The sequence below is a fragment of the Neofelis nebulosa genome, chromosome 5 (genome assembly GCF_028018385.1).
Source record: "Neofelis nebulosa isolate mNeoNeb1 chromosome 5, mNeoNeb1.pri, whole genome shotgun sequence".
In the NCBI taxonomy this organism is placed as follows: Eukaryota; Metazoa; Chordata; class Mammalia; order Carnivora; family Felidae; genus Neofelis; species Neofelis nebulosa.
The window spans coordinates 71,786,096-71,807,819 of record NC_080786.1 but is presented as its reverse complement, the minus strand read 5'-3'; the positions used below and the strand labels follow the sequence as shown (position 1 = coordinate 71,807,819).

The window sequence follows — 21,724 nt, the reverse complement described above, 5'->3', positions numbered from 1 at the left end:
AGCCACCCAGGCACCCCAAAGAGCCATTTAATTTATCTGATTGGCTATTTTCATTACTGCTGTCAAATTCTAGAATTATTTCCCCATTTTGGAAGAAAGGAATTCTGGTATGGTATTTTTCTGAGAGATCTTCACCCAATAGGGGCAGAGGAACTGAGGAGAAAGAGTTCTGTCTCTCAAAGTGCCTAGACAAAAGAGAAGAGGTTCAGAGGCAGGAACCTGTTGAGGTCTGTTAAAGACCCCTAGTATTTGAACTGTTTTATTAGTACTCTGAGACAGAGGCTCCTTTATAGCAGTGGGAGATGGGATACACTTAACACTGTAGCTCTCATGTCAGTAGAGAAAGAGTGAGATTCATTCCCAATCTGGACAGTGATTTCTCTGAGCTGATAGGGTTTGTTTGGAGTGTACTGTTCTTAAAATTGGGAAATTTAACACAAAAATAAGGATTTCTGGTTCCTCTTAAATAATCAGAAGTATAATCTGGCAACACTGGACCTGCCTTCCTGCATTGTAGCAACTGGCTGCTGTATATAGCAACTACCCCATCTAAATGGAGCCATACAGGGGCGCCTGGGTGGCGCAGTCGGTTAAGCGTCCGACTTCAGCCAGGTCACGATCTCGCGGTCCGCGAGTTTGAGCCCCGCGTCGGGCTCTGGGCTGATGGCTCGGAGCCTAGAGCCTGTTTCCGATTCTATGTCTCCCTCTCTCTCTGCCCCTCCCCCGTTCACGCTCTGTCTCTCTCTGTCCCAAAAATAAATAAAAAACGTTGAAAAAAAATTAAAAAAAAAAAAAATTAAAAAAAAAAAAATAAATGGAGCCATACAGACCACTTTTTACCCATCTGTTCCTTCAGTGAGCCCACTTCACTTACAGTTGTTTATCTGTCTAGGCAATGTAGTAGACATTTAAAGTTGTATCCCCTGATTTAAAGGTTATTTATCTTTCATGGCAGATTAAATAATTGTAAAATACTTATTAAAACCATTAATATTATTGGCTTACTCATGTGACAAAATAAGAAATATGTATTTGGTCTTTGTCTCCAATTCCTTGACACATAGCTCCTAAATCTCTTGGAATTTCCCAAGAGGAGTGTCTTTTGTTCTAATTCAGCAACTTCTAGTGGGTCCTTTGGTAGCTTCAGACAGAGGCTAGTCGCCACAAAGACTTGAGGCATGATTGGAGGGTGGGGCTTTTCAGCCTCATCACCACCCTCACCTCTGGTGAGAGGAGATGGACTGGGATTGACTTTAACCAGAATCATGATTTAGTCAATTGTGCTTATGTATGAAACCTCCATAAAAATCCCTGAATAACTGGGTTTAAAGAGCTTCTAAGTTGGTGAACACATGGAGGTGCTGTTAGGGTAACATACCCTGAAAAGGCAGCGACGCTATTCACCCCTTCCACACACCATGCCGTATGCATCTCTTCTGTTTGGCTGCTTCTGAATTGTATCCTTTATAATAAACCAGTTCTATTAAATTATCAAACCAGAGGAGGAGGGGTTATTGGAAACCGAATTTATAGTTGTTAGTCAAATGTATGCAGGCTTTGAAACTTGCTATTGGCATGTGAAGTGGGGGGACAGTTTTGTGGGACTGTACCCTTCAATCTGTAATCTGGCACCACAGGTACTCAGTGTCAGAGTGCTGGAGAAGTGGTGTTGAAAAGTCAACGTGTATTTGGCATCAGGATGGAAAAAAAAACCTTTCATTTGGTGTCAGAAGTGTTATGTGTAGAACAGCACAGATTCATTGTAGAAAAATTAGTTGTATGAAAGCACTGTTACCATGGGTTACTGGTGAAGGGATAGGTAGGGCTGTTCAGTATTCATCTTGGCTAAAACCTATTTATCTTCTGATTTTATCTCCTTCCCCAAAATTGTCTTCCTCCATTAACTAAAAATACCCCAGTGCTTTTGTGTCATTTTCAGTGCCCGTGACATTTATTTCCTTTCCTTTCTTCCAGCTCTAATTCTCAAACATTTATTCACAAAACTTACCCCACTTTACCTTTGCCACTTTAGTACCTTTGGTTATGTTTGCTTTGGTTTCCTTTCCAGCCTAACAAAACCCATCTTTCTGAAGCTTGCTTTGATCATCCTGGCTAGAAGAGATGGTCTCACCTCTCCCACATAAATCTTCCCTCTCTCGTCTGTACCGCTCAGTACACCACATCACACTACATTTTCTGAGGCAGCCTAGTGAAGTAGAAATAAAAAGAATATTGCACACAGGGAGTCCAGATTATGAATCTTGAATTAGTTATGTGCCCCAGAATACCTTACTTCTGTCACCCTTACTTTCTTCTTTTACAAAGTAGAGGGGTGCCTGGGTAGCTCAGTTGGTTGAATGTTCAACTCTTGATTTTGGCTCAGGTCATGATGTCATGGTCATGGGATAGAGCCCCGAATCTGTCTCTGTGCTGAGCATGGAGCCTGCTTAAGATTCTCTCTCTTCCTCTCCCTCTGCCCTTCTCTCCAACCACCTCTCTAAAATTAAAAAATTAAAAAAAAAAAAAAAAAGTGGAAATAGTACCAACTCCAAAGGGTTGATGTGAGAATTAGATGAGGTAATATACATAAAGTGCTTATTAGCACATTGCATGGCATGTAATAGGCAGTAAGTGAATGTTACCATCCATCTTCTCTCTCCACTTGGAGTGTAGGGATTATTTTTATATTTTATGTAACTCTCTTGGCACTTAATACAGTATGTGGCACATGGAAAATTTACTGAACAAATGAGTAAGAATTCATACAGTTCTGTTTAAACGATAATTCTTTGTAATGATCTGTGTATTGAGATTTCTAAAGGATTTTTGAGTACAGATCATTAGTTTTGATGTCAAAAACTATAGCCTTAGGGGCGCCTGGGTGGCGCAGTCGGTTAAGCGTCCGACTTCAGCCAGGTCACGATCTCGCGGTCCGTGAGTTCGAGCCCCGCGTCGGGCTCTGGGCTGATGGCTCGGAGCCTGGAGCCTGTTTCTGATTCTATGTCTCCCTCTCTCTCTGCCCCTCCCCCGTTCATGCTCTGTCTCTCTCTGTCCCAAAAATAAATTTAAAACGTTGAAAAAAAAAAAACAAAAAACAAAAAACTATAGCCTTAATGTAATAGAGTAGCATCACAAGCTTTGTGTTCTTTGACACAGGTATGTCCTACTGAAAGAAAGAAACATGCTCTTAACTTTAGAGCAGGAGGCCAAGCGGCAGAGGTTGCCAATGCCCAGTCCGGAGCGGTTAGAAAAGGTAACATTTGTGGAGGCTAGAGACTATTGTGTGGGATAAAGGCCAAAACATGTAAGTCTATGGTTCCTGTATTTCTTGGCAAGTAGATTTCTTTTTTTTAAAGTTTCTGCTTGATGTTTAGTAAATGTACAGAGTTGTGCAACATCACTATTGTAGAATATCTCCATCACTCCAAAATGAAGTGTCATTCCAATCTGTAGTCCTTCCCCATTCCCATCTGCAACCCTCAACAGATGTGTGGACATGGGCTTTTATTTCTCTTGGGTACATAGATAGGAGTGAAATTGCTGGGTCATATGGTAAATCTATGTTTAACATTTTGGGAAACAGCCCAACTGTTCTTTAAAGTAGCTGCACCATTTTAAATTGCTGGTTTCAGTTTAGCCACTGCCCTACCAACCAGGTCAAAGTTTTGAGTGCTTTTTTTTTTTTTTTATTGTAGTAAAAAACACATAACATAAAACTTACCTTCTTAAATCATTTTTAACAGTATAGTTTAGTAGTATTAAGTACATTCACATTGTTGTGAAAAGGTCAACTATTGTTCAAATTAGGTTTTCTTCATCATTAAAAAAAAATCCCCTTAGGTTCATGATTTCCACTCCTACAGGTAATTATTTGTATATGTTTCCTGTTTATCCAGCAGAATTTTTTTCTGCGTGTGTGTGCCTAATTATTTTTATTTACATAATAAAAGTATTACATAATTATTTAATACATAATTTATCTAATTTGGTTATAAACTCTTATAAACTCTCCTGACATTTGTACTTTCACTTACCTAGTATATCCTGGGTACTTTTCCCTTTCAGTATATGTAGATCTGCCTTTTCTTTTTCAAGGTTGTACACATTTTTTTTTTAATGTTTGTTTATTTTGAGAGAGACAGTGCATGCGAGTGTGGGGGGAGGGGCACAGGGAGAGTATGAGAATCCCAAGCAAGCCAGACGTGGAGCTCAATCTCACAACCATGAGATGAGACCATGACTTGAGCCGAAATCAAGAGTTGCAGGGGCGCCTGGGTGGCGCAGTCGGTTAAGCGTCCGACTTCAGCCAGGTCACGATCTCGCGGTCCGTGAGTTCGAGCCCCGCGTCAGGCTCTGGGCCGATGGCTCGGAGCCTGGAGCCTGTTTCCGATTCTGTGTCTCCCTCTCTCTCTGCCCCTCCCCCGTTCATGCTCTGTCTCTCTCTGTCCCAAAAATAAATAAAAAACATTAAAAAAAAAAAATTAACAAAAGAGTTGGACACTTAACCAACTGAGCCACCCGGGCATCCCAATGGCTGTACATGTTTAAGCTATTTCTTCCATGTAGAAGTTTTGTGTTTTATTTAGTTGAATTTCTCAAGGTTTTTTGCCTGGATTGCTTACGAGGTTAATTCTTTGTTGATGTTTCTGTGCCATCATAAATAGAACTCAGCTTTTTGCCTAACCTCAGCTGCTTCACGTTCGTTCGTTTCCCCACGCTACTCACAGCCGTTATTGCCACACTGCCTCTGAGAGGGGCGGACCTAATATCCCTGCAGAGAGTCAAAGAATGTAGGGAGTAAAGTTTTAGTATTTAGCCTCACTAGGAAGAAGTTATTCTGACTTAATGAAAATTGAATTCCATAGCATATTTATTTTTACTTGAAACTTTATTTTGACACAACATGAGATTGACAGAAAAGTTAAGAGAATAGTACAAAGGTACCTTTCACCCAGTTTCCCTAAGTGAATATTTTACCCATTTGCTTTATCCTTCTCTGCCTCTTTCTCTAAATAACACATTTTTTCTTCAGAAGTTTAAGAGTCAGTTATATACATCCATAAATAATTAAGTATATGTTGTGAAAAAACAAGGATATTTCCTTACATAACCACTGTACAACTTTCAAAATCAGGAAATTGATATAATACTATTATCTAATCTGCAGATCTATTTCATCAGTTATCTGGACGTTGTCCTCTAATTTATAGCAAAATAAAATTCTGGATCATTTTCCAGTTGTTATCTCGTTAGTCTTCTTTAATCTGGATACTCAGTCTTTCTTTGTGTGTCAGAACATTGATTTTTTTGAAGAGTGTAGGCCAATTTGGGTTTGTTTAATGTTTCTCATTATAATCATGATGATTGGTGGAAGTATCATAGAAGTGATACAGTTTTCTTCACAGTACATAATATTAGGAGGCACAGGATGTGGATTTGTTTTGTTACCGGTGTTCACATCAATAATTTTTTAGTGTGGGGTGCCTGGGTGGCTCAGTTGGTTAAGAATCCGACTTTGGGGGCGCCTGGGTGGCTCAGTCGGTTAAGCGGCCGACTTTGGCTCAGGTCATGATCTCACGGTCCGTGAGTTCGAGCCCCGCATCGGGCTCTGTGCTGACAGCTCAGAGCCTGGAGCCCGTTTCAGATTCTGTGTCTCCCTCTCTCTCTGACCCTCCCCTGCTCATGTTCTGTCTCTCTCTGTCTCAAAAATAAATAAGTGTTAAAAAAAAATTAAAAAAAAAAAAGAAAAGAATCTGACTTTGGCTCAAGTTATGATCTCGTGGTTTGTGAGTTTGAGCCCCATGTCAGGCTCTGTGCTGACAGCTCAGAGCCTGGAGCCTGCTTCAGATTCTGTGTCTCCCCCTCTCTGTGCCCCTCCCATGCTCACGCTCTGTCTCTTTCTGTCTCAATAATAAATAAACATTAAAAAATTTTTTGTTTAAATAAAAATAATTTTTTAGTGTGATGTCTGCCAGGTTTCTCCATGGTGTGTATAGTTACTAATTTTTCTTTGTATCGAGATCATATATAAACATCCTGTAATTTCTCAAACTTGCACTCACTGGGTTTAACATCTATTGATTAGTTATTACTACAATGTTTGCTAAATGGGCATTTTTTTCATCCCATGATTCATTCTACATTTATTGGTTAGCTTTCTTATGTAAGGAATGGCTTTCCCTTCACTTTCTTCTATCCTATCGCTGTGGACTCAGGGATTTCAGTTTTATTCAGTGAGTTATAATTCTTGAATACCTTCATCCCAGATTTAAGGACCAGTGTGGATTCCTTCAGGCTCGCCCCTGTGTTCTCATCACTTTTATGAGACATAGCAAGTTGTTCTGGATTCATTTTGTACGTTTCCTGCCCCATCCCTGGAATCAGCCATTTTACAGAGGAATACCCTGATTCCTTTTAATGACGAATGATGTATTTAGAAACTAAGACCTGGGGCGCCTGGGTGGCTTGGTCGGTTAAGCGTCCAACTTCGGCTCGGGTCATGATCTCACGGTCCGTGAGTTCAAGCCCCGCGTCGGGCTCTGTGCTGACAGCTCAGAGCCTGGAGCCTGTTTCGGATTCTGTGTCCCCCTCTCTCTCTGCCCCTCCCCTGTTCATGCTCTGTCTCTCTCTGTCTCAAAAATAAATAAACGTTAAAAAAAAAAAATTAAAAAAAAAAACAACTAAGACCTGATGATTGCCACATAACATTTATAAAGCATTGAGATTTTATTTTCAGGATATTTGCTAATTCTGCTATTAAGGAAAGTTATGGATAGCACATTGTTTATTTGTTGAATAAGCTTTTGTTAGAACGGTGCTGTTGTAAGACTTTTAAACTTCAGTAATAGATTACCCCATTTCCCTGCTATAAAAAAATACATTTCAGAAGTGAGCTTCATCCCCATAGGTCATATATATTGCACTTTCTGGATTAGTAAATTCCAAAAATAATGAAAGCTTTCTCCAGATAAACTGAACGTGATCGTAATTTTTTTTTCAGTTTTTTTTAATGTTTATTTATTTATTTATTTTTGATAGAGACAGACAGACAGAACATGAGCAGGGTAGGGCAGACAGAGAGGGAGACAGAGAATTCAAAGCAGGCTCCAGGATCTGAGCTGTCAGCACAGAGCCCAACGTGGGGCTTCAACTCACAGACTGCAAGATCATGACCTGAGCCAAAGTCAGATGCTTAACCAACTGAGCCACCCAGGCGCCCCAATCATGATTTTTTTTTTAAGCCTCAAATGTATGCATCTTCTCAGTTTTGTGACATACTACTAAGGAAAATTTATCAAGAAAAAAAACTAAAAAGAATCCTTCTCAAGATATAAATTGAAGGTGTGGAAGTGTGTAAAGACATTCTTGGCTCTGGAAGAGTTAAGCTGAAAGGAAAGAAAGGTCTCCAAGGTTGGCTTGTTTTGAATAAAGTGTATCTAATTGATATTTCTGATTTTCCTTCTTATATGGAGGCATGAGCATGAGTAATCGGGTATGATTTTCGTTAGGAGCCCCAGCAGCAACCTTGCATGGGCAAACCCTAATGTAGTCCGTGAACAGTCAGGCTCACTAGGTTCCTAAGGGCTACACGGCACTTCACTCTTCTAAGTTTGTCTGTCTTCCAAATAGGATTCACCCTTCTCACCCATCTTTTATTTCTCAGGGGTTTTGTAGAAATTCATTCAGTTAAGAGGAGGTACGTGTGGATTCAGCTGCTCAGTGTGGCTTTGATTGAAGTAGGGGAGAGCAGATACATAGAGTGTGAGCTGCGTATACAGGTTATGAGGTAGTCTATCTAAATTTGTGGCTTTCACATCTCTTTTGGATGCTGCAGCTACCTGGAAGTTTACCTTTATAATCTAATCTGCCACCCTGTTTTTGAGGGCTCTTAAAAGAAACAAATGTGTGTATACAGTATTTCTATTTGTCATGATGCTCACAGGTAATACACATAACCGAAAAAATGCCTCAGTATTTAGAGCTATGAAAAAATTTAGCTCATCTGTCATTAGAGTCCCCAAAGATGAATATTTATTTATAAAGAATATATTTTGCCCTGCTAATTTATTACCGTATACATTTTAAACTTCAATAGAAATGTTAAAAGAGAGATAAAAATAAATAGGGGTTCCAGTAGGATCTTCTTGCATCTTGATGGATCATTGGAGAGTAGGATCAGGGTAGACTGATATTCCATTCTCTGTAATAGCAGCAGCTGCCAATCAGGTAGGAACATCTGTGTCGGGGCACCTGGGTGGCTCAGTTGGTTAAGTGTCCAACTCTTGATCTCAACTCAGGTCATGATCTCACGGGTTCGTAGGATCGAGCCTTGTGTCAGGCTCTACACTAACGGCATGGAGCCTGCTTGGGATTCTCTCCCTCTCTCTGCCTCTCTCTCTCCTGCTCACTGTCCCTCTCTCAAAAATAAAAAACATCCAAAAAGAATTTTTTTAATGAATTTTAGTTTTTTCCACACCACAAGGCATTTGTGCCAAGGTGGCTAATGTGGGTTGACATCAAGGAATCCCTCTTCCTAGGAACCAGGAGGAAGTTTCTCAAAACTAGAAGGGAAGGGTGTTTTTCCCCTTGTATCAATCTAGCTTTGGAGATACTCTGTTAGTGACATATGCCCTCCCTCAAAACAACAATGAAGTGTTCTTTGTGCTAACAACATAGCTTAAAAAAAAAAAGTAAAACACGGGGCACCTGGGTGGCTCAGTTGGTTAAGCGTCCCGACTTCCACTCAGGTCATGATCTCATGGTCCACAAGTTCGAGCCCCACATTGGGTTCTGTGTTGACAGCTCAGAGCCTGGAGCCTGCTTCCAATTCCCTCTCTATCTGCCCCTCCCCTGCTCATGCTCTGTCTCTCTTTCTCTCAAAAATAAATAAATATTAAAAAAAAATTTTTTTTTTAAGTAGAAGACAATTCTGCATTTTTGTAAAACTTGATAAATAGTATTTCAAACTGTACAGTCACCAGAAGTACACAGTTATCAAAAATCACACACTTCACTTGGCATCTCTAACACCCTCAGCTTTCTGTGCCTGGTCTGTTTTGGCATCTCTGTTTTCTGTAGGGCCATCCCCATCCTTGCCAGCATCAGCTTTCCCCTTTTTCCCTTTGGGTACCTTCTCTCCCTTTTGTGCAGGGGCCTTTTTAGGTTTGGGCTCTGTCTTTGGAGGAGCAGGTTTAGCAGGAAATCTTGCACATCTTCTCTGTGGCTCATCCTTCACCTTGGCTTTATGTCCTTTAGCATCCCCTTCATTCTTTCTCTTGGGCATGGTGGTGACTGTGGCAGGGCATAGGCGCTGGATGTGGGGATTCAGTGGAGCACAAACTTTGGTGGGGCCCGGGGTCCTTCTCCCCACCTTTCTGTTGTAGGTGATTGTTGAAATTGTATCTTCCTAATCTCTTACCAGGTAATAGATTCCATGGATGCCTTAGATAAAGTTGTCCAGGAAAGAGAGGATGCCCTAAGACTTCTTCAGACTGGTCAAGAAAAAGCTAGACCTGGTGCCTGGAGAAGAGACATCTTTGGAAGAATCATCTGGTACATAGTTTCCACTGTGGTTTTTCTAAGATGAGAGTGGAAACCTCATGCCTCATTCTCCTGTCCGGTATCTTTTATAAAAACTCTCATATGAAATTTATTACAGATGTATCTAATGTAAACAGAAGTCCCCAGACCCCTTTGGAACCCCAAGATATGAATTTGGTAGCCCAGGCACCCCATTCTCATGATTCAATTATTTTTAGTTTTTTTTACTTCTTAATTTTTTTTTAATCTATTTATTTATTTATTTTAATTTTTTTTTTTTTTAACGTTTATTTATTTTTGAGACAGAGAGAGACAGAGCATGAACTGGGGAGGGTCAGAGAGAGAGGGAGACACAGAATCTGAAACAGGCTCCAGGCTCTGAGCAGTCAGCACAGAGCCCGACGCGGGGCTCAAACTCATGGACTGCGAGATCATGACCTGAGCCGAAGTCGGCCGCTTAACCGACTGAGCCACCCAGGCGCCCCATTATCTATTTATTTTTGAGTGAGAGACAGAGTACAACGGGAGGGACACAGAGAGAGGGAGGCATAGAATCTGAAGCAGGCTCCAGGCTCTGAGCTGTCAGCACAGAACCCAATGTAGGGCTTGAACTCACAAGCTGTGAGATCATGACCTGAGCCAAAGTCGGACGCCCAACCGACTGAGCCACCCAGGTGCCCCTGTAGGTTCTGTATAACAGTGGTGCTTAATCTTCTGTCCATCATGTGACCTTTTGGGAATCTGGTGAAAGTTATCGATCTTTTACCCAGAGAAATGTACATATGCACATAGAATTATAGAGCATTAATAAACACCATGAAGCTAATTTTAGGACATGCACCTGCCCATTAAGAACTTGAGATTAGGGGTGCCTGGGTGGCTCAGTTGGTTAAGCTGCCGACTTCAGCTCAGGTCATAATCTCATGATTCGTGAATTTGAGCCCCGTGTCGGGCTCTGTGCTGACAGCTCAGAGCCTGGAGCCTACGTGGGATTCTGTGTCTCCCTCTCTCTCTGCCCTTCCCCAGCTCACGCTCTGTCTCTCTCTCAAAAATAAACAATAAAACATTTTTTTTAATTAAAAAAAAGAACTTGAGATTAAAAAAAAGTTCTCAAAAAAAAGAGTTTTCAGGGAATAAGGCCACATGAACCCTTTTCAAAAAAAGCATTGCTGCCATATCAGGATAAGCCCTAGTTCAAATTATGAAACTGTTTATTTTCATTAGTCTTTCCACCTTTTGTCCCCTGTGTCTAGCTCCCGAAGTCCTGTCAGACCCTGGGAAAGGATCTGATAATAAACATTCAAACTGAGGTATAAATAAATGTGGAGACCCAGTGTAGTCTCTGTCTTCAGGGCTTTATTTACATTTGGGTTGAGCTGCTAAAAGGAAGCATACTTAGTAGAATTTTTAAATGTTGGTCAGCAAAAGAGGCATAGCAAAATAAGAGACCCTCCCTGTACTCTTGAAATTATACCACATAGTAGCGCTTGTTCATTTGATAGGCTTTTTTTTTTTTTTTTTTTTAAAGAGAGAGTGCACAAGTTGCGGGGAGGGGCAGAGAGAGAGAGAGAGAGAGAGTAAGAGGGAGAGAGAATCTCAAGCAGGTTCCCCGGGCTCCATGGAGCCCGACATGGGGCTTAATCTCACAACCCTGGGATCATGACCAGAGCCGAAATCAAGAGTTGGACACTCATCTGACTGAATCACCCAGGCGTACCTGGTAGTCTTTTTAAATTGAGTTTGCAGTAATAGGGCTGCTTGGAGCAAAATGTAGGGGAGTAGCTGTATGTCTGTAATGGTATAATCCAATACAGAAAAGAGAAATTACCAAAATGTCTGACTAGAAACTTTATTTTCTAATTTTTATTTGGATTAATACAATTGAGGTCAGTTAGGGAAGGGTGAGGATAGAGGAGAGAATCTGTATGAGTGCTAATCTCTTCTAGGTTTTTAAAGTTTTGCTTTTTAACTTTTCCAGAGCTAAACAAAGTAGTAATTATATCATCTTTCCAACATAGCTTATTAACTCAAACATTATTAATTCCAGTACCTTTTCCCTAATTTTTTATTCCATGTTATAATATTTAAGGTAGCCTTTTAAATGCAGAGCTCCTTCTTAAAAACATTTCATCTAAATTTTTTTTTTCTATCAAAAGAACATGTGGCAGTAATATCGGACATTACTTTTTGGACACGTCATGCCCTTGTCTATTGAGGAGTAGTAGATTGTCATCCTGATGAACTGAGGGAAATACAGTACCGTTATCTATCCTGCTTAAAGCAGTGGTCCATATTTCTTGTGGCACTGTCACATTATATAGTAAAAGCTGAAATTATGAAGAGATTGGAACTTTGGCTTCTAATATTACAGATTAATCCTGGATTTAACCAATCAGAAAAGATTGGTTAAATGGCCTGAAATTAATCCTTTTGTTACTTTTTTCATTGAAGTACTTTCAAATGAATGTTATATATAGTATGAATTCACAACTTTCTTTTTCCCGCTCAACATTATGATTTTTTAGGTTTCATTGTGTTGAGATAAATGTAGATACCTACATCAGTTGGTGCAATTTATTTATAATTTAAAAGCAAAAAACTATACATACACTTGTATGTATTATATATTGTTATGTATGTATGTATATACATGTGTATATAAAATAAGTACATACATACATATGTATGGAGTAAAAGTATGAAATACATCTGGTAGTGATACTCTCCAGTGTATGGCTCAGAGCTGCTGTGGAAATACAGAACTTAACCTGTATCTTTAAGTTTTTATATATATTTTTTCAAAAGTGATCTGAAGCAGACATTGCAAAACATACATACACTCATGAACTTAGTGGGTTCATGTCTGTACTTTTTTCTAAGTTTAGAGTATTTCATAATTTATAAAAATTGTAAAAATCTTTCAAGAGCCAATTACATCTCATTTTATTGAAAATATATTTAGCTCAAAGATGGCTAAAACTCTGTTTGTAAAAAATGAAAAAATGTATGAAATATCTTCTATTAAGGCAATATCTCTTTGCTTTCTTGGCAGGCACAAGTTCAAGCAGTGGCCTATACCTTGGTACCTAAATAAAAGATACAACAGGAAACGATTCTTCGCAATGCCCTATGTGGAACGTTTTATGAGGTGAGCACAACCCAAATACCCTTTAGTAACACAACTTACCTTTATATCAGATAACACAAGTTAAGCTTTTACATAAGTAATAAGTTAAGCTTTTACATAAGTAATACATGTGTATTGTGGAAAAAATAGAAAAATTGGGTAGAAAAGATGAAATTAAAATCTTACATAATCTCATCATCCAAAAATAACATTCTAGTGTATATCCTTTCAAAAAGTTTTATTGCCTTTCTATTCATCAGTCTGTATGTAAGTACGTTACTAAGTCTTTCTGTAATGTGAAAAGGAAGGTCTAAATACTTTGGTTACATAAGATATGAGCTCATGTTACTGCAAGGTTGATGAAATGAAAAGGGGCTAGGGTGAGGAGACGAGCCTGCTGCATTATGTCTGCAGTCATGTTACCCTGCAGAATGGTGGTTTCCAAATATTTACTACAACAATTTTTTTCTGCATGAGGTTTATTATAGGGTTTCTATTATAGAGGAGTGAAGTGGTCCCACGAGCCCCCAACTAATAATTATAAAAATGAAAGATTTTAGAAAATGGCTATTTTAGAACACTGGATCCACATCCAAAAGCAGACAGAAACCAAATTGAAGTTGGAAGGGGAGAGAATTACAAGTTTGTGGTTTCAGGGCAAGCATGCTACTCAACTTCCATGGCTGTCTGTGGCTGCAGAGAGAAGCTGGGTGGGGAAAACTTCAAAGTTACTGGCTAAAGGTGCTAGAGGTCAGAATTCAAGCAGGAAAGCAGCTGGAAATTTAAGAAGGAAATTCTAGCAGCACAAAAACCATAGCTTGTAACAACTGCCTTAGATAATACAATCTACTTTCATCAAGAGTTCTTTAAAAACTGATGTTCTCTCCCAAGAGCTTGTTTCTATACCAAACAAATAAAAACACTTAAAAAAATAATTTAAACAGGAATAAAAAATATATCTTTAAACTGGCTTTAAGGTGTCTTGGTACATTTTAGAATCACAATTAAAAATTTTTATCTTCCCCATTAAACCAGCTGCCTCTCCTCATTTTCAGTTTTATCTTTGTGATGTGATTTATAATAAAAGGTACATATATTTGGTCTTCCTCCTTGTTCCTGACACAGGACTCCTAAAACCCTTGGAATTTTCTAGGTGTGGGTGGGGTGGTATCTTTTGTTATGTTAATGACATGGTTTTTGGGGAGCACCTAAGAATGGGGGCTAATTGCTAGAGGAAACAACTTGGAATAGATGGTTGAAACTTTCAGTCCCACAGCCTGACTTCTGGAGAGGGGAACAGGGCTGGAGGTGAATCAGTAGCCAGTGGACAATGATTTGCTTTAATCGATCGTGCCTGTGTAATGAGGCCTCTGTAAAAAGGATAGGGTTCAGGCAGCTTTTCTGTTGGTGAGCATATGGAGACTGGAGGAGAGTGGGGTGCCTAGAAGAGGGCATGGAAGCCTCATGCCCTCTCCCCACTCCTTGTCCTGTGTACCTCATGTCTGGCTACTCCTGAGTTTATGTCCTTTTATAATAAATCCATAATAGTGAATAAAGGGGTTTCCTGAGTTCTGTGAGTGACTCTAGCAAATTAATCGAACCCACGGAGGAGGTCTTGGTAGCCTCTGATTTAAAGTACAGGTAACAGCCTGGACTTGTGACTGCTGTCTGAAGTCCAAAGAGGGAGTTGTGGGAATGTCTGATCTGTGGCAAGTCGTTGGTTAAGAAACATGTGTGACAACCTCTGACACGATCTCCACGTAGTGTCAGAATGGAGTTGAACTTTTGCTCATTCTGCTGGTGTCTGAGAATTGCTTGATGGGAGGGTAGAGGTGGGGGGACCACCACCAGTGGAATGAGGTCCAGTACCCCTTAAATAGTATATCCATTCTACATGGGCATTTTTCATCATCAGTGCTCTAGAAGCAGTCAGTCCTTGATTTCATTCTTCCTGCAGAAGGTCTCCAGGATCTGTCCTTTGTGCTCCCACTCTCTGCCCTGGTGCCCTCCCTCTTCATCAAGATGAATTATTGAACCTTTTCCTCACTCCAGTCCATTCAAATACTGCTTCCTGGCTAATTCTCCTCAAACCTTTTTATCACATAACCTGTTCAGAAACCTATAGTTGCTTCTTGTCTACAGATAAATCCAAACTCCTTCCCACCCAGGGTTCCCACAATTTAAGTCTTACCTGCTTACCCTCATCAAAGTCAGACCTTTCTCCTTGTTTCCTAAACAGTCTTGCTCATTTTCCCCTCTTTTATGTACAGCTCTGAAATCCTTCTACCATTCACATTTAAAAAAAATTTTTTAATCTTTATTTTTGAGAGCGAGAGAGAGAGAATGCATGAGTGGGGGAGGAAGAGAGAGAGAGAGGGAGATCTAGAATCTGAAGCAGGCTCCAGGCTCCAAGCTGTCAGCACAGAGACCAATGTGGGGCTCAAACTCATGAACAGTGAGATCATGACCTGAGCCAAAGTCAGGTGCTTAACTGACTGAGCCTCCCAGGTGCCCCGTCCACCATTCACATTTTAAGGCCCAGTTCAGATACTAAGCAGTTGAAGAAATTTAACTGCATTTTTTTTTCCTCTACAACTTCTCCAGACCTACCGTGCCATTGGTCCTTTTGTCCCTTAGTCATATAAGGTGAAGCTATAAACAACTATGAGAATTTATGAATCCAGTGTTGCTTTTACAGGCCTAATACATGTCCTAATTGTTCTATTTTTGAACCTTTTTTAGTCTTACCTTCAGGGCAGGCATCATAATCTTCTGAATATTCTTAAGAATAGCAAACCTTGGGGTGCCAAGGTGGTTCAGTCAGTTAAATGTCCAACTTTGGCTCAGGTCATGGTCTCATGGTGCATGAGTTTGAGCCCTGCTTCCAGCTCGCTGCTGTCAGTATAGAGCCCACTTCAGATCCTGTCTCCTTCTCTCTCTGCCCTCCTGCACTCATGCATGCTGTCTCTCAAAAATTAACATCAAAAAAAATCAGAATAGCAAACCTTTATTCTGTATTTTTATGGGCTTATTTTTTTTAATGGCCAAAATTTAGTTGGAGCAAAGACTGAGGACTATCATGAGTAATCTGATTTCAGCTTTGCTTGATCTTTATACTTAATTTACAAAATAGCTTATATTTTTAAAGTACACACCTATGTTGGTCTTCACCCAAATAGAATTCTTGGCTCAAATTTGTGACCATACTAAGTTACTCACTATGATCTCTTATGTTGTTTTAAAATATACTCATGCCTAGTGATCAATAAAATATCCTGCAAAATCTTAAGTACAGTAGTGGCTTGGCATCTATTAATTTATCATTTGCAACTTTGTCTTAAGTGACCCTAGAGGTCAAAATAATTTAGCTGAGGCACAAATGCTTCCTGCTCTGGAATGCACACTCACATAGGGACCAGTCTAGCACCTAACCATCATCTCTTAGCATAATTTTATTCTTTGTTGTAGAGAAAATGATATGGTAGACTGAGGTATTTGGAATGAAGGAATTCAAAAAAGTCTCAGGATGTATCACAGGATACAAAAAATATTATATTCAATAAAACTGGTGTTTCTAAAAGAGGAGAAAAGGTAGCCAGTCTGCTATAGGCTCATAAGATCTGTTCATTTCTTTCTGTGTAGGAAATAGGAAGAATTGGTGTAGGGTTACAAATGCTTTTGATTCTAAGTTTATCTTTGACTTATGTAGGTTTACAGTGATTATTCAAGTTTAATAACATACATCGAACACCTGACTAGCCCAGTCAGTAGAGCATGCAACTCTTGATCTTGGGGTTGTGAGTCCCTTGTTGGGTAAAGACATTACTTAAAAATAAAGTCTTTTAAAAAAAATTAATAATAATAATACACATGACACACCTAATACAGAGACTAGCATTACTGAGGCTTTTAAGTAATTGATTTGGATATCCTTTGAGAATATTGAGTAACAGGGAAATATTTTTGTATAAATTGGTGTTATGCTTTTATTCTAGATTGAGAATTGAGAAACAAGCCCGCATTGAAGCAAGGAAGAAAAGTTTAGAGAAAAAGAAAGAAAAATTTCTTCAGGAAAAGTTTCCACGTCATTCTGAAGCCCAGAAGTCAAGTGTTGTCTAAGATGTCTGAATTCTGAAGTTACTATTTTGTTTTCCTTGGATAACAATCTATATACAAAAGTAAATATGTATTAAGTAATTTATAAAGAAATTGTGTTTTTAGTTAAATGACTATCTCAACTGTTTTAACGGTTAAATTGTGTTTTTAGTTAAATGACTATCTCAACTGGTTTAAGGGTTAACATGGCATGCTAACTCTGGAAGTTAAAAATTCTGACATCTAAGCAAACTTTAACATCACCTGTACCTTAGAGTGGGAAAGTGATGTCAACTGCAATAGCAAAGGCAGTAAGGTCATTTTTGGAATTCAGGTAACATTTCTACTATTATATTAATAGCATTTGAAGGGGGTGTGGACATTACTTTTAATAAACAATGAGTACTTTCACTCAAAATAATATAAATACGTTTAGTAAAACTTAAAGTAGTTAAGTCACAACACAACAATAATTCAAAAAAGCATTTCTGGAATGGCTAATAACTTTTATTTAATTTTGCAAGCCTAAGGTAAAAAGCATAGGCAGTAAATTTTACTAGTCAATAAAAACCAATTCTACCAATCACTGGTAATTAATATACTAAACAGAGTTGAAAAGCATTTTACTGAAAGCAAAATATTTAGAGAAAATAGACATTTATACAAAATTATAAAATGCTTGTAATAAGAATAAGTGCATTTCAAGGAAAGCACAAACTTATCTTAATTTATAGAGCCAGTTAAAGCCTTAAAAAATTTAAGTGGAAATTGAAATATGCAAAAATGTATAAACATTCTACAAAAGATGGTCACTCTTTTCCTGAGTACACTAAAGCTGTGGAACTTAAGGTGACATGGGAAGGCAGAGGTCTGGTAACTCTCCTCAAGGGCATTTCCTTTCTACACACTGCTTCCCTCCTTCTTCATATTCTTGTTTGGAAATCCACATCTGTTGAAAGGTGCCCTGTAAAATGGAAAGAAAAATTATATATTGTGCCTTTTTGTTAGAAAACACTTTTTAAATTATCTTTTTCATAACTGATTTTGGGGCGCCTGGATGGCTCGGTTAAGTATCCAGCTTCGCCTCAGGTCATGATCTCACTGTTCGTGAGTTCAAGCCCCACGTCAGGCTCTCTATTGATAGCTCAGAAACTGGAGCCTGCTCTGGATTTTGTGACTCCCTTTCTGCCCCTCCCCTGCTCACTCTGTCTCTCAAAAAATAAACAAACAACTGATCTTTGCAGAACGCTTAAGCCCCTCCCCCAAATAGTACTCCCTTATTCCCTTATTTCTGCCCTCCTCTAGAACACCCAGAAACATGATTTAGAAAGAATAATAAGTCTTTCTATACCTATTAAACTGTCATGAGGATTTAGAAAATGGCTGTGAAAGGAAGATGGATGGTTTAGCTATGATGGCTTGGTGCCAACCTGAGGCAACAATAGAAACTATCGGAAGGTTTCCTCCCAGTACAGAATTGATGTTCTAACACTTAACTAATAGCAGCATTTAGAACTCAGAAGTGCTTAGGGTGCCTGGGTGGTTCAGTCAATTAAGTGTCTGACTCTTGATTTCAACTCAGGTCATGAGCTCATGGTTCATGGGTTCGAGCCCTGTATTAGGCTCTGCACTGGCAGCAAGGAGCCTGCTTGGGATTCTGTCTCTGCCCCCTCCCTGGCTCATACTCTCTCAAAAATAAACATAAAACTTACAAAAAAAAAAACCCTCAAAAGTGCTCATCAGGAGTAGGATAAAGTTTTATAAGAACACACAATAAATATAGTGCATAAGCACTATAGAAGATGGAAAGGAGGAAAATAACCAAGAAGGAAGAAACCTAGGCTACATTAAAAATAAAACATATAAGCAGGAGAAATCCATTCTCTAAGATTAACTCTATTCAAGTGGACTTGCAGTGGTATCCAGCTTTGATCTAAGATCTATTAAAAGATTGGAAATAGAATACCTAGACACTTATGTCTATAATACATTTATGTATAATAATACACTCATGTATTATTATAAACCTTTAGTAGCTTAAAAAGGTTTAGGAGTGGGGCTCCTGGGTGGCTCAGTTGTCTAAGTGTCCGACTTTGGCTTGGGTCATGATCTCAGGGTCTGTGGGTTCAAGCCCCACGTTGGGCTCTGTGCTGACAGCTCAGAGCCTGGAGCCTGCTTCGGATTCTGTATCTCCCTCTCTGCCCCTCTAGTGCTCGTGCTCGGTCTCTCTCAAAAATAAATGTTAAAAAAAAATTTTTTTTTTAATTGTTTAATAGAAATACTTCATGAAGGCACCTGGGTGGCTCAGTAGTTAAGCATCTGACTTTGGCTCAGGTCATGATCTCACAGTTCATGAGATCGAACCCCGCATCAGGTAGACACCAACCAGCCCTGCTTCCGCTAAAAAACAAAAACAGGCCCTGCTTCAGGCAAGCCCCATTTCTCTCTCTTCCCCTCCTGGGATTCTCTCTCTCTCTCTCTCTCTCTCTCTCCCTGCCCCTTCGCTCACTTGTGCCCTCTCTCTCTTGCTCTCAAAAGAGAAAAAAAGAAAAAAAAAGAAGTACTTCCTGACATTTACTTTGGCTGCTCTGAGGTGAAGGGGAAATTCCCCAAGTCTACGGTGCAAATAAATACAAGGACTCTTCCTCCTGATTCAAGGTAGGCACCCATCTGAGCAACGTGAAAAACCCAGCACCATGACTTCAACCATTTGCCCCAAGAACCAACTCCTGACTTCCTCAACCTCACCAAGAGGCCAGGGAACAACCAGAACCTGAGAAGGAATGATTTAAGTCCTGACCAGTTCCAATGGGAGTATGAAAGGGCACAAATATGTTAGTAGAATCCCCACCTTTGAGAAGGGAAACTGAAATGAGGCTGACAAATAGCAACTGATAAGGCACTAAAGCATTTTGTTAAATTAGAACATATAATTCATTTGATAGTTATACAAAGATAAATGATGCACTGAAATTATTTTTAATCTTTTTACTAAACTTAGTTTATATTCACTGGTACACTTAAATCATTCAATAAGACTATTTTTCAAAGTAGTTTACTAACCAAAGATGCTAGAATGGAGCCACCAATCCATGAACTAAACCTCCGTTCTACTGTTGTATTATTTGCAATCAATTTCAACCGCATACTCTAAAATAGAGAGGGAAGAATAAGTATTAGGACAATCAAGTAAAACAGGTGACTCAATTCAAAAAATTCAACTTTGAGGACTTCTTAACAATTGGTTCAAACACCAGTTACACGTGATTATTTTGCAAAAGCTAGGCTAATAGTAGGCATAGTTTGAATTACTATATAGAAAGTACTTTGATTATGGTTTTTAATGTATAATATTTAATAATTACATCAACCTTAGAAAACTAAAGGTTTTCTAAAACTAAAGAGTATGGCATTCACAACGATACCCTAGAATAACAGCAAACACATACTTAACACTTACCTATAAATCAGGTATCGTGCTAAGTGCTTCATGTGGTATTCCATTTCTTCCAATACCAAATACCATTACTGTCCCAACCTGCCACCTTCTATAGTCCTCACCTTTCTACCTACTTTTTTAGTATCTTGTCCTAATTCCTCCTATCTTAGGTCACTCCCACCACTCCTCCACTTCCACATCAAAATGCAGACATTAGATCTCAGGTTTTTTATTCATAACTGGTTTCCTCCCAAATGAGTGTTTATGTTTTGAACTCACACTCTCTTGATAAACATGGTTTTGTGGCTCAGTACTATTGCTTCCTGTCTCCCTGCATCAAGAGATTTTCCCCCTACCTAGGACTTTGTTTCCAGGGATAGTTCTTAAATTGTTGATACTCTATTATTTTATATGAACACATAGTTTGTGTTCATTCAACAGTGAAATAAATGTATATGTTTCAGGAGTAAAATAAGTGATATGGGAGGAGAGGGTGCTGGGAGCAGGAGGGATGAAAATGGATTTTTGTAGATGAGGAACTGCTTGGTATCTGTTGCAATGGAATTTTTTCCTGTTATTTCATCTATTTTTAATTGTCTCCTAAATGAGATGGATAATATCTAACTGCTCTTGACCAAGACCTTGGACAGCCCAGGTCTGTATTTGTTATTCTGGGGCTTATTATCAAACCTAATGATTAGTATTATAATTAAGTTCTATTCCAGATCAGACTGTATCTCCAAGAATGTAGTAAATACAATTCAAGTGTCAATCTTGTGCCTATATCAGTATTTACATAACAACTTAACCATTACAAAAATGTGCCATATGTAAAATGTTCCTTTGTATGAGAAACAAAAAGACTGCCAAATATACAAATTCTACAGATACTATTAGGACCCATGTAACCCCTAAGTTTCCTTTAATGTAATAACTAATACAAAGTATCATACAAAAAACTACTTGATAAAAGTTTTAAAATCTAAAGATTATGACTAGGGGAGTGTGGGTGGCTCAGTGGGTTGAGCATCTGATTCTTGATTTCGGCCCAGGTCATCTCATGATTTGTGAGATCGAGCCCTGTGTCAGGCTATGTGCTGACAGTGTGGAACCTACTTGGGATTCTCTCTCTCTCCCTTTCTCTCTGGCCCTGCCTGCTTGTGCATTCTCTCTCTTTCTCTCTCAAAATAAACTTTTTTTTTTTTTTTTAAATAAAGATTATGACTACTACTCTGTTATCAATGGGTACCAGACTTTCTCCCCAAACCACATTCTTCTAATCCTTTTAAAAGTTGTCACAATGCACCCAGTGATCTTTTTAAAACATAGGAGCTCTGCAGTCCCTTGCCAAATTTTATCCTGTAAGTTCCCTATTAATAAGCAACATGACCTGATACCCAACTGTGTGGGTGGAACAGTGTCCTCCAAAGAGATATGTTGAAGTTCTAATCCCTGGTACCTGTGAATGTGACATAATTCAGAAATAGGTTCTTTGCAGATGTAATTAGGATACAAGTTAAGAT

General features: G+C 39.0%; 3 protein-coding genes and 1 long non-coding RNA gene across 7 annotated transcripts in view; 1 reads left to right on the top strand and 3 right to left on the bottom strand.

The window, feature by feature from the left end:
* MRPL47 (mitochondrial ribosomal protein L47) overlaps nt 1-21,383 on the top strand; it is a 39,889-nt gene extending 18,506 nt beyond the window's left edge. For 2 of the 3 annotated variants that reach the window (XM_058730570.1, XM_058730571.1), the window contains exons 4-7: nt 3,157-3,253; nt 9,422-9,552; nt 12,593-12,688; nt 16,663-16,864. In XM_058730570.1, the coding sequence (XP_058586553.1) occupies nt 3,157-3,253; nt 9,422-9,552; nt 12,593-12,688; nt 16,663-16,786 (448 nt within the window). In that variant the 3' untranslated portion in view covers nt 16,787-16,864. Of the gene's footprint in view, nt 1-3,156; nt 3,254-9,421; nt 9,553-12,592; nt 12,689-16,662; nt 16,865-19,038 lie in introns of those variants that run through there. The other variant, XR_009262018.1, reaches the window with a different exon arrangement.
* Nucleotides 6,248-6,777, bottom strand: LOC131512197 (uncharacterized). Its single transcript, XR_009262020.1, has 2 exons — nt 6,688-6,777; nt 6,248-6,447 (listed from the first exon to the last, which is right to left on the bottom strand). It is a non-coding gene; the product is annotated as an uncharacterized LOC131512197 (long non-coding RNA).
* LOC131512194 (non-histone chromosomal protein HMG-17-like) lies at nt 9,011-9,322 on the bottom strand. Its single transcript, XM_058730574.1, has one exon. The coding sequence runs from the start codon at nt 9,281-9,283 to the stop codon at nt 9,011-9,013; it is 273 nt and encodes a 90-aa protein (XP_058586557.1). The 5' UTR covers nt 9,284-9,322.
* Nucleotides 17,248-21,724, bottom strand: part of ACTL6A (actin like 6A) — a 29,039-nt gene continuing 24,562 nt past the window's right edge. For both annotated transcript variants that reach the window (XM_058730565.1, XM_058730567.1), the window contains exons 13-14: nt 19,826-19,912; nt 17,248-17,726 (exon numbers count right to left, since the gene is read on the bottom strand). In XM_058730565.1, coding sequence (XP_058586548.1) covers nt 17,646-17,726; nt 19,826-19,912 — 168 coding nt within the window. In that variant the 3' untranslated portion in view covers nt 17,248-17,645. The remainder of the gene's footprint in view (nt 17,727-19,825; nt 19,913-21,724) is intronic.

Coding starts and splice junctions, on each gene's coding strand:
- LOC131512194 (XM_058730574.1), bottom strand. CDS start 9,283: ATGCCCAAGAGAAAGAATGAAGGGGATGCTAAAGGACATAAAGCCAAG.